The 15,248-nt window shown below is 42.2% G+C and overlaps 1 protein-coding gene across 3 annotated transcripts in view; it reads left to right on the forward strand.

Annotated features, from left to right (window-relative positions):
- fgf14 (fibroblast growth factor 14) overlaps window positions 1–15,248 on the forward strand; it is a 125,552-nt gene that overhangs the window by 77,984 nt on the left and 32,320 nt on the right. Inside the window, exon 1 of one of the 3 annotated variants that reach the window (XM_073473769.1) lies at window positions 8,595–8,787. The exons of the other annotated variants lie outside the window; for them this stretch is intronic. Coding sequence (XP_073329870.1) covers window positions 8,595–8,787 — 193 coding nt within the window. Of the gene's footprint in view, window positions 1–8,594; window positions 8,788–15,248 lie in introns of those variants that run through there. 3 annotated transcript variants of the gene reach the window in all.

Raw genomic sequence — 15,248 nt, forward strand, 5'->3', positions numbered from 1 at the left:
TAACAGGCGTATTCTCATAAAATATGCATCCTTTTGAATTTAACCTGTGCTAGACACAACCACACTGATATCTTTTACATTCACCGTAGCATTCGCTGACCTCATTTCCCTTTATCGCATCTTTGAATTCACAAACGGAGCTCGGCCTGACCTGACATCACCCTCATTACCATTCTATTAAGCCTTCCAGCGCCGAAATACACCCAGGTCCTTCACCTGCATCAGAAAATTATTAATATTAATGCGTTCACCTATACACTCTATGCATTTGCAATTGGGCACACGCACATTGGCTCTGCTTACCTACGCACCAACACACTCTGCACACTGAGTAATAAACAATAAAGTACGCACACACTCGCTCACCTACACGCGCACTCGGTGACAGCCTTCAGCTCCGGAAGCGGGCCGTGCCAGAGGGGTTTGGACTAATTGATATTCTCCCACACTGCCCAGGGCTTCTCCAAGGAACCTCACTCTGCAGTGCTGCTGACAAGGCACATTCCATCACTGCTGCAGACTTAAAATAGGATCAAAGGATGGGCCAGTGTGTGTGTGTGTGTGTGTGTGTGTGTATTAGACAGATAGAACAGAGAGAAGAGAGCGAGTGTGTGACCAGCATGTTGACTCCTCAGTGTATTGTGACAGTGCTGTTTTGCTTCTGCACGTCGGGGCTTTTGTCCCCTCCTCTTTGACAGCATCCCTCCCTTTATATTCATCTCTTTGCTCACATTTGTGTCCTTAAACACCCTCGTTTTGCTTCATCACAAATTATGCACCATATAGCCGGGGTTGTTTGTGATTTGGGCTATTATTCGGCTATTAACCAATTGCTCTTGGTGAGGGGCCACAGGGCGGAGTTTAATCACTGGCACTCGTAGCCAGTAGCCTCTGCTTGCTGTCATCAGGTTCTCCTTCAATGTGCAAAAGTCAGAGTATATTTTTGTTTTTAACCGGTTGACCTTTTCTGTCTAAAGTTTTAGTTGCCAAGAAGATTTAATTAGGCTGCAGGTGAATAGGGAAAACATTCCTAATAGATATAATGGTGATACTTCCTGAGTTGATTTCTTAAATTAAGACAATTATAGTTTGTATTACAAAGTTTCTGAAATTGAATGTTTAAATATGAAAATTTGGACATTATCTAATTACCTCTGCTAAGGAGGTTATGTTCTCCCGTGTCTGTTGTTTGGTTGGTTTGTCAGCAGGATTACACAAAACTACTGCACAGATTTTCAGGAACCTTGATAGAGGATGAGTCTCAGCCCAGAATAGAGGATCAGATAAAATAATTCTTTCTCTCTTTCTTTAGCATTGCGAGATAGGTAATTTCTTTACATTTTCGTTAATTTTTCAGGAAATAATGAGTGGATCCTGATGAAAAGAATCATGTGTTGGTAGGTGGATGGTATCCATGAATTAGTACAAAAGAGGACCAAGATGATGACTTGGCGCAGGTATGCGCTCTACTGAGTGCCGTTCTAGTTTAAATTTTGCCAATTTGTATACATTTGCACAACACAATTCTGAACATAGTATAAAACCACGTTCAAAATTCTTGTTTCATTTTGTTGACATATTTGAGTCAAAGGTTTCTTTTGTATATTTGTATTTATCATTGTATAAGTTAGACAATACTGTCAACAGACAAAAAAAGTAACTCTCACAGTGGTTTTAGGAATAAAATGCTAGATAAATCAGGCTATGAATGACATATGAACAAACCTCTCTGTGAAAACTTTCAAAAGATGGATGGGATTAATACTGGAAAGTTTGGTGTATGCAAGTGCGACTAATGTGGAGCTCTCTGGCTATGAGAGCAAGAAAAAAATGTTGAGAAAATGGCCCTTAACGATCCATATTGAAAAATTCTTTACATTTCTAGGCCAAAAATGATGATAGAGTAAAAATTTAGGCTATAAGATATAAACATGAAACATCCTGAGTTGATTACTTTGATCAATTGTTTTTGCATCTAAATTTTTCTGATATTTTATGTTTAGATATGCAATTAGATATGTGCTAATTAGCATAAACATCCAGAACAGACATCTGAACTAAAATAAAAATAAATGTGTATTTTATACTTTTTCTTTCCAATATGTTAAAGAAACAAAATAGCCCAAAATCTAGAAAATGACCACCAGGTGAAAGAAACGATTTTAGCTGTAGTGTATGTAGTGTAGAAGTAAAAGAAAGCACTTCATAAACGCTGGGACTGGGCGATAAAATCAAATATCACAATATTTTTGACCAGATACCTCCATTTCCATATTGTAACAATATTGTAGGGATGACTAGTGTGATCACATATATAATAACACAATATTAACACAATGAGATTTTTTATCAGTAATCATCAGTTATGTTTGCGTATTGACTAAATGGCTAAAGACACGTATTAGAACAAGTAGAGCAGGCTGGTTCAGAAGTTCAGAAAGTGACATCACTTTACTGTAATGCAGCCTGTAAACCCACAAAAAGACAACACTTACCATAACATGATATAATGATATCCAAAATTTAAGATGGTATACTCTGATATCATGATAACAATATAATATCTATATATTGCACAGCCCTGAGATCCCCAATTTAACATCAATCCCAATCGTTCCTTCCCATAAGCCCATCCTCCAACCCCCTCCTAATGACTGGTTCACTTGCAGCGTTACATGGCAGTTGTTTTTGTTTTACTGTATGTGTACTTCAGCAACATAAGTGTTAACTACGTTTTTTTTTTTTTTGTAAATCTGGGATCGAGCTATTAATGAGTGGAACTCACAGCTTGAAGTCACTGTTTCATTAATGTCTCTGTCGGAGTTCTCCACACCTCAGGCCCGCTTTAATCTCATCCCTGGGGGGAGGGGCAGCACTCCATCACGCTCACAACAGAGAGACATATTGTAATGTGGCTATACATATTCTCCAGTGGCACATTTAGTACACCTAGCGGCGATTATGTGATGTACATTTAAATGATTTTATGACACCCTGCATGAGATGATGAACCAGCTATTTAAGGGTCTGTGAGCAGCAGAGACTTAATGTATCAGCTCCTCCACTCGTTTGGAACTACATCTCTACAGGCTTGTTTTCCAACCTTTTACAGATATATTATTCATTTACAGTGAAGCAGGAGGGGTCTGGATGGCAGTAAAGCAACACTTAAGGATTGGTACTCATTGGATCACTCTAAAAAGCTCCCTCATTCATTCATTCATTCATTCATTCACCTGCAAGTTATTACACCACTGCATGAAAACCTTCACAAATGAGGGGCCATCGTCACAAGGAAGTCTCCGGTCCAGGAATTGAATGTTCTGCCTTTATGTCACACTGGCTGTTCTTGAAATCATTCAAGTGTTCACCATGCACTAAAACAGGGATTCACTGTAGAGGACTAAGTAGAATTATTGGACACATGAGCTGCTGTATCACAAAACCCCTTAACTATTTTTGGACATTCCTGCTTAGCTTCTGAGTTATTGACCCGCGATTTAACTTGAGGTTTTAGTTTGAATCGTGGGATACTCTGAATCCACTTTAAAGCACCATGTGTGAAAGCCCTGTAGAGACACTGCGTGGACAGGCACCAGCTTGCTGTTGTAAATCTTCAATTTCTAAAGCTTCTCTTCCACCTCCAGACCCTTCAGATCTTGTGATCGGTTATTTTTCTCCATCCCACGTTCAAAATCTGAAGGTGACGGAGCAGTTTCCCCTTTTAGAGGCTTTCACGTTCTTAAAATCATCTTATTTTAGACTACCTGATAGTACTGTATCTCATATAGACACAGGATCATCTCGCTTGAGGTCTGTAGCTGAAGCGAAATGATGTTTACACAAAGGAAAATAGAGACTCTTATCTTTTTAAAGGCTGCACTGTTCCATCAGATAGATTTACATTTTTTCACTTATCTCAAATTATGTTGTTTATAAATGTTCTTGACAACAATAATCTCCATGAGACAGCTGTCCAACACAATTAAAGTGGCAATCTCATTACATATTACAATAAGATATTTATGGAGCCCTTTTCAAAATCCATGTTGCAAAGTGCTTCACAATGGCAGCAAAATAACACAGATCAGTTATGAAATCATCAGGTTTTAAAAAATAACTGAAAAAAAACAGAAAACAAGGAAAAAATACAAATACAGTGGATTATGTCATGATTTTTAGTAAACAGTGAACGATTTTGGACTCAGCCCATTTAACAAAAGCTCTCCATTTTCATTGCCCCTTCCCCAGCCCCTGATGAGCACTCGTCTATCTTAGCTCTCTGATTAGCTCAGACTATTAGCCTCATCAAAACAAATGAGACACACACACACAACACGCACTGCAGAATACTCACAGTCTGTAAGCTTATATTGCCTCAGTAGATGGACTCATGATATTCAGTGATTAAACAGCTAAAGCATGGGGAGGAAGAGAGAGAGACGAGGGGGAGAAAAAAAAGAAAATGACACAAATCCCAGCAAAGCAAAATCACTGCTCATCACAAATTAAATTAACTCCCCGTGTTTGATTTGATTCGGGCGAGTTAAGCTTCTCTTATTTTTCCAGGCCTGAAAAAGAAGTGCTGACTCCCACTGACTGTTTTTAACTGTTAGGATGGCCCGGGTGATAAAAGAACATGGCCCTGAAGCAAAGTAATAGCAATAATCAAATGGGTTGTTTATCCCGGTTCCACTGGGTGACATTTGCTGTGGCTCGGCAGCAGGACATCTAACTAACACTAATGTCATTTCCTCCGAGGAGATTGGATTAAGATGTTCTGACCCGATGAGGCTGTGGCTTCATAAGTCTGGAGCAGATTGTGTTTGCTGAATCCATGTTTTCCATACAGGTCATCTGTGTGCGATGTTACGGTCTCCTTCAGCCTGTGTCAAGAATGTATTGATAACAGAGGAGCACAAGCTGATTTGCACAGTATTTCACACGTGTATTCTTTGTTGACGGGCTAATTTCTTACAAATTAGCTCCTGAGGCAACATTTAGTCCTCTTTCATTTGTGGCTAGTCTCAGACGAAATGTCCGAATGTGTTAATCCTTTTCTCTTGAATAAAGTGTTTAAAGGGTTAGCAGACAAATGAATGTGAACAGCTCGGGGCAGACTGTCAGTTAACCATGTTAGGTCCGTGAAGGGGCAGTATAAACGGGGCATTAGAAGTCACAGGAAAGGGTCTTGGCTTGGAGGGCTTTGGAATGGGACTGCCATGGACTCTCATACGTTCACATGCAGGAGGAAAAAAAATGTAGGTATGTGCACCCTTGTTTTGCTTCATGAGTGAATATTTCACAGGGTTTTGTTGTGTTTTTTGACACCCGGCACTGTTTTTTTTGCTCCTGCAGTATGTGCAGTGGTAAGTGCATGTCTGTGCTCTGTAGAAAGCTTGTCTGACCGTCTGTGAGTTCAGCCTCATGCCGTGTGCCTGAAAAGGTAAAAGCCACAGTGCAAAGCCTCTATTCTCCTCTCCTCTCCTCTCCTCTCCTCTCCTCTCCTCTCCTCTCCTCTCCTCTCCTCTCCTCTCCTCTCCTCTCCTCTCCAGCATTATCCCAAACCTGGATCCGGCCCAAAGTGTTGTCTTTTGTTCTCTGCTTGAGTGCCACATTTGTAGAATTTATGGGGACACTTGTGTTACTCGAGCACACTGGTGCTAATTTATGCCTCTGTTCAAAACAAAGACGATGACATCATGATACTCAGCTGCAAACAGTTTCATAACCTTTGTTGTCTTCGGTCCAAACTTAATTTTGTAGCACACACTGTCACATTAGGTCTGTTTTGCCATTTGTCTCACATGTTTTGCCAAATTCTCAATCCAAACTGTGATTTGTCTTCCCAAAATACTTGTTGTTTGTGGAGTCCTGCTGGTGCTGCTCTATCATTATCGTTATTATCCAGTACATACAATTTGATTTTTGTAAAAGCAATTCACAAACAGTCTAATGTTACCCAGATGCATAATATGTGTTTAAGACTAAAGAATAATGTTCCATAATCACGTATTTTCCTTTGGGATTTTACCTTGAAAGCAATGCAAGTACCTCTGTGTGATCAGAACTGAAGAAAACTGATCTCCCTCTGAATCAGAAACGGTGCTGTGTCAGCAGCTCTTCTGCAAGTCGCTGTGGGTGAGACACCATTGTTGAGCTGACAGTGTCCGCTGCTGGTTGGAGCGTTAACTGCAGTGCCTCCTGCAGCACCGCGGAGCAGGAGGCTTCCCAGCAGCCACGGGACATAAACTCCGTGCGCATCCGCAGCCCAGGCTCTAAGGAGCGGAGTGGGATGAGGGCGAAAAGCTCCTAAACACCAGTGCACATACCTGCTTGATTTTAAATAATCAGAATCGCACATACAGCTTAGTGAATGTAATTAATAAGGCCTCTGTATGCACTTTATCTTCAGCTGCCACGCAGGGCAGCCCCATTTCTCTGTTTTCTTGGTTTGAAATTGCATCTATTCCCTGACAGTTGTTTTGCTGTTAGGGAAATACACGAACAAGAATCCTGTACAGTTGAGCATCTGCCCGTTCAACCCATCCCATATGCTCACACCCGTACAGCTGGATGTCAACAGGTGCGTCTGGCGTGCGCAGAATGAACGCACAACCTGAGAAAAAGCCATCCAACAACGCTCCAGTCCCCTATGAGCCCAAATGTTTAATTACAGCCACAAACAGCAGATGGCTCTCTTGAGTTTTAATTTCTGTGCCTGTGATTGAGACTTAGATGATATTCACCCCCGAAAACAAAAGAAAAAGGATCAAATATGGTGACTTACGCCGGCTTTTTATTTATTTATTTATTTATTTTATGCCGAACCGACACGCCCAACACATCATCTAAATAGAGGAGTGAGTGGAGCGTTAAGTGGATCTCCAGGAGCTTGTGGTCCACATGAGAGACATCTTGCAGTCTCTGGTGGACGTTCAAGTAAAGGTTATGATGTCCGACTGAAGGAAGCGTTCCGCTCCGTCACTGCGCGGCGCTGTCCGTGGTGCTGAAACACACAGCGCACAGGGAGCGCGCGGCCTGAAGGGCAATTAAAACAATATGAACGTGTCTCTTTGCCACATGTGCAGCAATTAATATTTCCCTTAATGCGGTAGAGCATAAAGTTATTGTAATCCACTTGGGTACATATTTGAGGCGAAGTATACATTTTTAAACGACACTCTGTCAGTAGCCCTTTGTTTGTGAATTCCACTTATTTTCTTGAAATGAAAAGAAAAGTAAATTCCCAAACGGAAGCGTGCCAAAAATAAAACCTTACCATCTCATTACAGCAAGACCCCGGCTGCTCATTCCGCTCCAAGCAGGGGCTTGGTGGTCGAGAGGGAGGGAGCGGGGGGAGGGCATCCTCTTCACTCAGGCGTGTACTAACGAGTGGTTAGGACTTGTTGATGGGGAGGATTTGTTGATCTGGGGTATATAGACTAAAGCGAGCGACCACCGCTGCCTCCCCTTTTTTCCTCTCTGAGCGTGGGAAAATAAACGGTGCTGTAAATCGGCGGCGTTATTCCCTTTACGCACTGATCGCCATACGCGCATCTCCCACGCCGTGGGCTCCATATAGAGAAATTTACTGTCTGCTGATCGCTTTTTCAACTTAATGTATTTGTATGCAGCTTGTCTCACAATGCAGACGTCACCTCCACAGGATTCAGAGCCGCTTTGGTTGTGTTTTTTCTGTTACGCGCAGCCGCCTGTGTTGTGATTGTGGAATACAGTGGAGAACATATGTTTTGAGAACCTTTTCCGGCAGATCGGCAGGTAGTTGGAATACAAGTTTGCTTTAATTCAGCCCGCTGCACATTTTTTTTTTTTTTTTCCCCCAACTCTGCCACGGGTGCGTATTTCTTCCCATCTCCAAACGTGTGACTGTTGATCGGTCACCGCAGGGTCGCTGTCGCGGATTGCTCCTTGCAAACTTGGGAGTTCGTTTCGCCCGGCGCTGCTGCTGTGCCTTCACTCGAGTGCTGATCTTCGTAGGAGGCGCCTTGCATTCGCCTGATTGCTGGCGGCGCACATGCACAGGCTTCCCCGCCGACTTCTGATAGAGCAGCCTCGTCTGGCAGAAGGAGGGGAGAGCGGAGGGCGAGAGGAGGAAAAGAGTGGGTGAATGTTGCTGTGAGGACGCTGCAGCCGGTATTGGACATTTAAGGAGGCGATGCCACTGAACATGACACAGACAATGAACAAAAACACCACTGTGCAGGTATGAATAATCCTCTGACATCTCGGTCCGCGTGAGTTTGGCTATAGCTCTTCATCAAGACTATGGTTATTGATGCATGTATGGAATTACGCATGAACTGATCTCATTTTTTTTCCATCATGTCCAAGAATTTTTCGAGTGACGATGACAGCTGTATAAATACCGCAATTATCATGTAGTATTTGGACAAAAAAGAAAACCTGCTTCTCAAAAAAAAAAAAAATATTTGACATTTGACATCACGGAACGGACCGCTTAGCCGCCAACATGGGACTGTGACCCGGGCTGCGAGCTCCGAGAGGCGGCTGTTTGTGTAGTCTGTGCTCCGTGTGCAGACTGGACCTGAGCAGTTGTGACATTTTGAGCCATGGCTGCTGCTATCGCGAGTGGGCTGATCAGACAGAAGAGACAGGCACGGGAGCAGCATTTAGACCGACCCTCGACCAACCGACGGAGGAAGAGCCCCAACAAGAACAAGGGGCTCTGCAATGGGAACCTGGTCGACATCTTCTCTAAAGTGCGCATCTTCGGCCTCAGGAAGCGGAGACTACGGAGACAAGGTGTGGGAACTTTAGTGTGCAAGGTGCCTGCTTTGTTGGCGTGCAGCGTTGTGCATTCAGTGTAAACATGTGCATACATCCAACCACTGGTTGATGGCTCTAATTAGGCCTTCAACAATCCTAATTACATTGCCACCCATGCGGGTGAAGTCCACAAGCTAATAACACAATAAATGATACTCATTTATTACTGATTACATAGACATGATAAATTGCGCATCCGTGCGTAAAAAGTTCAGTTGAAGGGGAGGACGTGTTCTGTGTTGTATATGGTTGAAAAATAACAAATCTCCCATTGATTTAAATGCAATCCCAGGTAGCTGACAGTCTCCTGACGAGTTGTACCAAATGGTTTGGACAGGGTTTACCGAGCTGTCAGCTGGTGACTCTGAAAAGGGGGCCTCATCTTCGTGAAGCACATACACGATTGGCTGAAATGCTTCATATCACAAAAAGGAAAGAAATGAAACTCATTTGTATGCAAGCAAAAAAGGTCAACATCTCCCACGGACTGGAGGTTGCGCCTTTCAAACGTAATCTTTTCTGGCATAATTTCTACAAACCCGTGGGCCACTGGCCCCTCATTGCTCCAGCTGATAGTCCCTCCACTTATGAAAATGTGGCAAGGATTTTTTTTTTTACTCTAATGTCTGGGATTGTTAAAGAGCACTGTCAACAATTATTTCACTGCTGGAGCTGGTGCCAACTGCGAGGATAATTTTGTCTTGGAAAAATGAATTAGGATAATTCATTTAGGAAAGAAATTACTCCAATTATTTCCCCCCTCTTAGTGAGTGATGGTGAAGCGTCTGTGTGTTCCTCTTGGAATCATCAGGTATCAAACCTGTTGCACCAGATACACTCTAACTCCAGCTGATTAAACACCATTTTGCATAGTTTAGTAGCAAACTCTTATTACGAACAGCATTTGTTTCAGAAGCAGCGTTTAGTCTTTCATCTTGTTCACAAAGAGAGCCATTTTGATAGCCGACTCTCTCTCATCCCCTTTCTGTGCTCACAGTGGAATTGAACAACACAAGTGAAAACATTACCCTTGACTAGCCCTTAGTGATTACATGGATTAAAATGGCTTTGATATAACAGGGTCCATACAGCAGCACATAGAGCCCACATCTGGACATGGGTCAGGTTGCATGAGGATGGCAGGTTATAATCGGCTATCCTCCAGGCTGCCGTTTCCTCTTCTGCCCACTGTGTGCGTGTGTTTGTGGCTGTTACAGTGTTTGTGTGTCTGGCTGTCTGTCCTCTGAAATTGGTTTGTGGCGTATCTATCTTTTCATTTAAACATCAGTAGCGTCCAGCAGCCTTCACAGCAGACGTGTGGACAGACAATGCTGTCATTCGGTTGGCTAATTAATGTCTGGCCACGGCGACAGAAAGGACAAACATACAAGGCTCTGTCAGCTGGCTTTGTATGGTGCTGTCTGTGTTTTAGCATGTCATGGACGTAAACATTTGGCTCAGATGCATCAGTCAGACATGTGGACGTCAAGTCAACCTGCACAGGCAACTCTGAAATGACTTCACACCTGCAACGGCCATTTTACAGAGCAACTAAGAGCCTCCCTGAGCCTCAGAGTAATGATGATAATCCACAGTAACAGTGCCAGCACAAGTGTCGGTGAACTGTGTTGGGGAGCTTTTAAAAAAAAACGTGACCCCAACGCCTGGATAATGAGAACCACTCCCACCAAAATGAAATTAAAGTGATGAGGGGAGCTGTTTTTAAAAATGAGCAGTTTTTCTTTGTCCTCATTTTGAGGCTCTAATCAGAACACAGGGCAAACACACTGTTTCTGCTTGCTTTAATTTTGTGTTATTTGTGATTAGAGGCCTAATGGGAATGTACTTCATTAATTTCACCCCTCATGAGAATTAGGAAAATCTTTACAGAGCGATATCGGGCGTCTCTGCTCGTCACCCCTCCACACCTCTCTTACACACTTTTCTTCTCTCCCTTCTTACGTTTTTTATCACAAGAACACACAGTTTAGGAAGACCAAGGGCTCATTTGGTATGCTTTGTCTAATACCGGCCCACGGAACCACTTTTTTTTGTGAGTGAGTAAAGTCGAAGGCACCACCGATCACATGTGTTGCGATAACACAGGAGTGGAGGTGTCTGAAATATAGTCCAATGCCAGTATTCCCCTTGGCTTTGAGTATTGATCTTGAGAGGGAGACACTAGATTAGCTATTCTTATGGGCTGTATTGATTCGCACCGACATAAATTGTGTTTTAGGGCGTTTTGGTCAAATTCAAAGAAAATGCATCAAAAATCGATAGCAATTATCCTCATGCTCATTCTATCAAAACGTTGTTATTGTGGCAGGCTCTTCATAAAGCAGAGCACCCACAGACCAGGATAAACAACACACAATCTAAACAAGTGAAGTGTTGGCTTCTCTGTTCATTAGAATGCACAGATGTGGCTTCCTGTCCTCGTCTAGCACTTGAGGGAATACGCCGGGAACACTTTGTGTTTCCTCCTTCGTATCGGCTTTAATTTTAAATCATCCATGCATTTTGGTAGCAGATGCGGAGCCAGTGATCACGCAGATTTTTTAAGGGATTAGATGGGAGTTGTAAATCCTATTACACTCAAACCCAGTAAGTGAGCTGTGGGCACATCCAGCTGGGGCGCGCCCATAATCTCGCCGCTCTGGCTCCAATTATCTGGCTAGATTAGATCCATAGATCATCAGATCATGTTACATAGATCAGACCATTAGATTAGCTTATGTGATCTAGAAACCCATTTGAGATGAATGCTTCCCTGCGCCTGGCTGTTTATTCAAGATTAGTTGACAGGACACAGCAGTGCGTCACCATCCGAGCTATTGTTGGGGTTTCAGAGATGTTGTTGATAAAGGGGCGGGGGTGCTGTAACTGTCCTTTTCTTGATCTACTTTTCCATGACAACAGAAACAACATAGAGGGGCTTTTCCTTCACAGGCTGGAAAAGCCCTTCTCCTATTCCAGAAACATTCAAAGTGGGTCAGGCAGGGCAGGGCTGACAGCAGTCTGCAACTGCTACTGCAGCTGTGCCAGTGTGTGTGTGTGTCCTTACACTCACACACACAGAGGAATGACACAACAGAAAATAAGATAGGAAGAGAATGGGAACTATAGGGAGGCCACTTTAGAAAAGAAAAAAGAAAGAAGTCAAAACCTTTCTGTGACAGTTCAATTTATATGCAGAGAGGTCTTCGGCTGCAGAACGACAAGATTTGAGATCTTACAGTCCCGATTTTTGTTGTTTTTCAAGGAAACCCCCTGCTGCTGCCAAACCACCGCTCCGTTTCCCTAGAAACAAAAGAAGTTGCATGTAGAAACATGCAGTGCTTCTGTTGTAAAACTAATATCAGGGCGACTGGGAAAGTCCAACCGCGGCAGCGGCTGGATACTCCTGTGATAAACAGCACTGGTGTTTCACCTTTTGGTAAAGAGGGAGAACGTTCAGACAGATGAGGCGAAAGAAGCAGAAAGAGAAGAGACAAAAAGAGGATGAGTAACAGAGGAAAGAGGACGAATGAGTCAAGGACCTTCCCGACTTAGGGAATTCCTCAGAGACATTTTCAAAGCGGTCCTTGGTTTTTTAAGAGTGCATACGCCATATCAAGAGTGTCTGACAGAACTTGAAACGCTGTGCCATTCTGAAAACACAACCCTTTTTACACTCCTATTTTCATATTCATTTTGTTAGTTTTATGAGATGATTCTCTTTCATTCCAAATGGATAATTACTGTAATATAAAAATACACATAGAGAAAGCCCAGGTCTGTAAATGCTGTAAGTGATTAATGATCAATTACCTCAAATCTACCTGAAACATTTCATTTTCATTGGCCATGAGTAAGTTTGACCTTCAACATGAGTTGTATCAATGGGTTGCCAGCTTTGTAAGAATTACAAAAGCCATTATGTCACTCTTATGTATGCACTGGCATGCATGAATGTCTGATGTGAATCTGTCAGTCATAAATAATGCACTGGTTATTCGAGGACGTGATTGAATCCAGACCGAATTCGTTCAGACACCCTTCAGAATAGGATTAAATGTCGACAACCATCTATTATTGAACCTTATTTCACACATTTTCTAATTGCTTTCCGACTTAAAACGTTGCAGACTTTGGCACACTCTCGCTGCAGCCCAGAAACACTGAGGGGGGGAATGCTACCGTGTGTGTGTGTGAGATCTACTGGCTGGCTCGCCCCAGGGAACACAGCCAACATCACATGATTTATAGCATGATGGAGGAGCCAAGTTCACCTACGCGCACACATACATACACAAAGAGGGAGCATTCACAAAGCCAGCAACCAGTTATGCAGTTTTAATTATTACAGATTGCCCCCCGCAGATCTGTCTTCAGAATCAATCCCACTGCCACACATTGTTTAAACGCTGCTGATCAAAGTCATTTATCGATTGCAGGTTAGCCAACTTGGTGTGGCTGCGCAAGAGTATTTGCTCAAGGGAATCGGGCAGTCATTAAATATTCATGTGTAATAGTGTGGGTAAAGCCTGGGTTTGTGTGCATGGGTGTGTTTTTGTCTCCCCGTGGTGTGAAAACTCGCCCGTCACCAGTGTGGTCTTGACGTTATACCGTATGGTGTCTGATTGCTGGATGCTTATGTGTTTGAAAGCATAATGGATTTAGCTTTATCCTTTGTTATGACATCCTACTGCTTTTTGCAGTGGCTGGAAGACAGAGTAATAATGAAAAGAGAGGTTGAGAGTTATACAAAATGATCTTCCATGCAACATATCCTTCATTTTCTAATCCTTTATCCTTCCATTTCACTGTTTGCCTTGTTATGACAAACCCACAAAATGCCACTAAATTGCTACAAGACTGGCTATTCAGCAGTTGTGAAGGCCATTTTTCAACTAAAATGGTTCCAGTGTCTTTATAGAATCGTAAATCGAATATCTTTAGACTTTGGACTATTGGTTAAACAAAGTAATGCATTTGAGTGTCTCACATTGGGCAGAGGAAACTTGTGATGGGCATTTGTTACTATTTTCAAGATTAAACTACGGAAGCCCATTTCTGCCATTAAGGGAAAAAAAATGATGAAAAGTTGGTCTGGACTAAAACAGATGTTGTGGTGAGGTCAAACAATGAGACTGAACAGTCAACATTTCAACTCACTTATTAAAATGATTAGTTAAAAAGTCAAGAATTTGTACTAATCTTATTGAAGTTTTTCAGTAGTTGCAGCCCTAAAATGAAGCTAGCTGGGTAACATAAGACAACTTGAATGTCCCTCAGTAGATTGTATACCTTTGTCAAGCCCCCACAATCCCCTTTTGTACTCACTTGTAGATACCAGCCACCTAAATACACCTGATGTTTTCATAAAGACCCATGCATTATTCCCTGAGAAACTAAACAAAAAAGGTTAAAAAACGCCCTATCTCACGATATTAAAGAAAGTGAGGAGAAAATCCAGGCTCTGTCCCTTTATCCTGATCCTCACCAAACATTAATGGGGTCTACCCTGGGCCGAGACCTATCTTCAATTCAAGTTTCATGGAAATCTGTTCAACAGTTTTTGTGCAATTCTGCTTTTTATAACAAACTAATAACAAACTAAATGACACATGACATGAATGACTGATGTGAGATTTGTTACAGAATTGTAAACTGAATATTTTTGAGCTTTGGACTATTAGCTGAATAGTCCACATTTGAATGTGTCGCATTATGCTCAGGAAACTTGTGATAGGCATTTATTAATATTTAAGGCATTTTATAGAATACTGAAGCCCATTTCTGCCATAAAAGAAAAAAAAGATGAAAGGTTAGTCTTGATTTAAAAAGATGTCCTGGTGAGTTCAAATTATGAGAGCTCAATAATTCCATATTATTAGTTAATAAGTCAAAATCCATCTATCTATCTATCTATCTATCTATCTATCTATCTATCTATCTATCTATCTACACATATATATATAATCATGACATAGTTTTACAGACAGAAATGGGCTTCTATCCTAAATTCATTAATGAATTAATGAATTAAGACCACAAAGAGTTGCAAATTGTGTCTGGTACACATACTGTATGAAAGAATCCATCTGTGTGTTGCTTAAGGAAAAGCCCTAGTGTACTTCATCAGATATTAAACACCGCAAAAAGAGAAAGAATGATGTCTTAACAGTGCCATCTGTCTCCTGCCGTATATCTGCCACAGATATGACTGCACTGAGTATTACTATATACCAGAGATGTACTGTCACCGCCCTGTCGGCCCCTTCAATGCATGGCGGAGGTACTCTGACAGTCAGATTCTGCTTTAGCCACCTTTTCATTGTTCTGGTGAGGATACAAAGCAGCACTGCTGAATGCCGTTGTGTCGGCGCTGCTCGGATACACCGGCAGAAAGGCATTCTCTCCCCTTTTCAGGCAGCAGAGAAAGGTCTCAG

This window comes from Pagrus major, chromosome 9 (genome assembly GCF_040436345.1).
Source record: "Pagrus major chromosome 9, Pma_NU_1.0".
Classification (NCBI taxonomy): domain Eukaryota; kingdom Metazoa; phylum Chordata; class Actinopteri; order Spariformes; family Sparidae; genus Pagrus; species Pagrus major.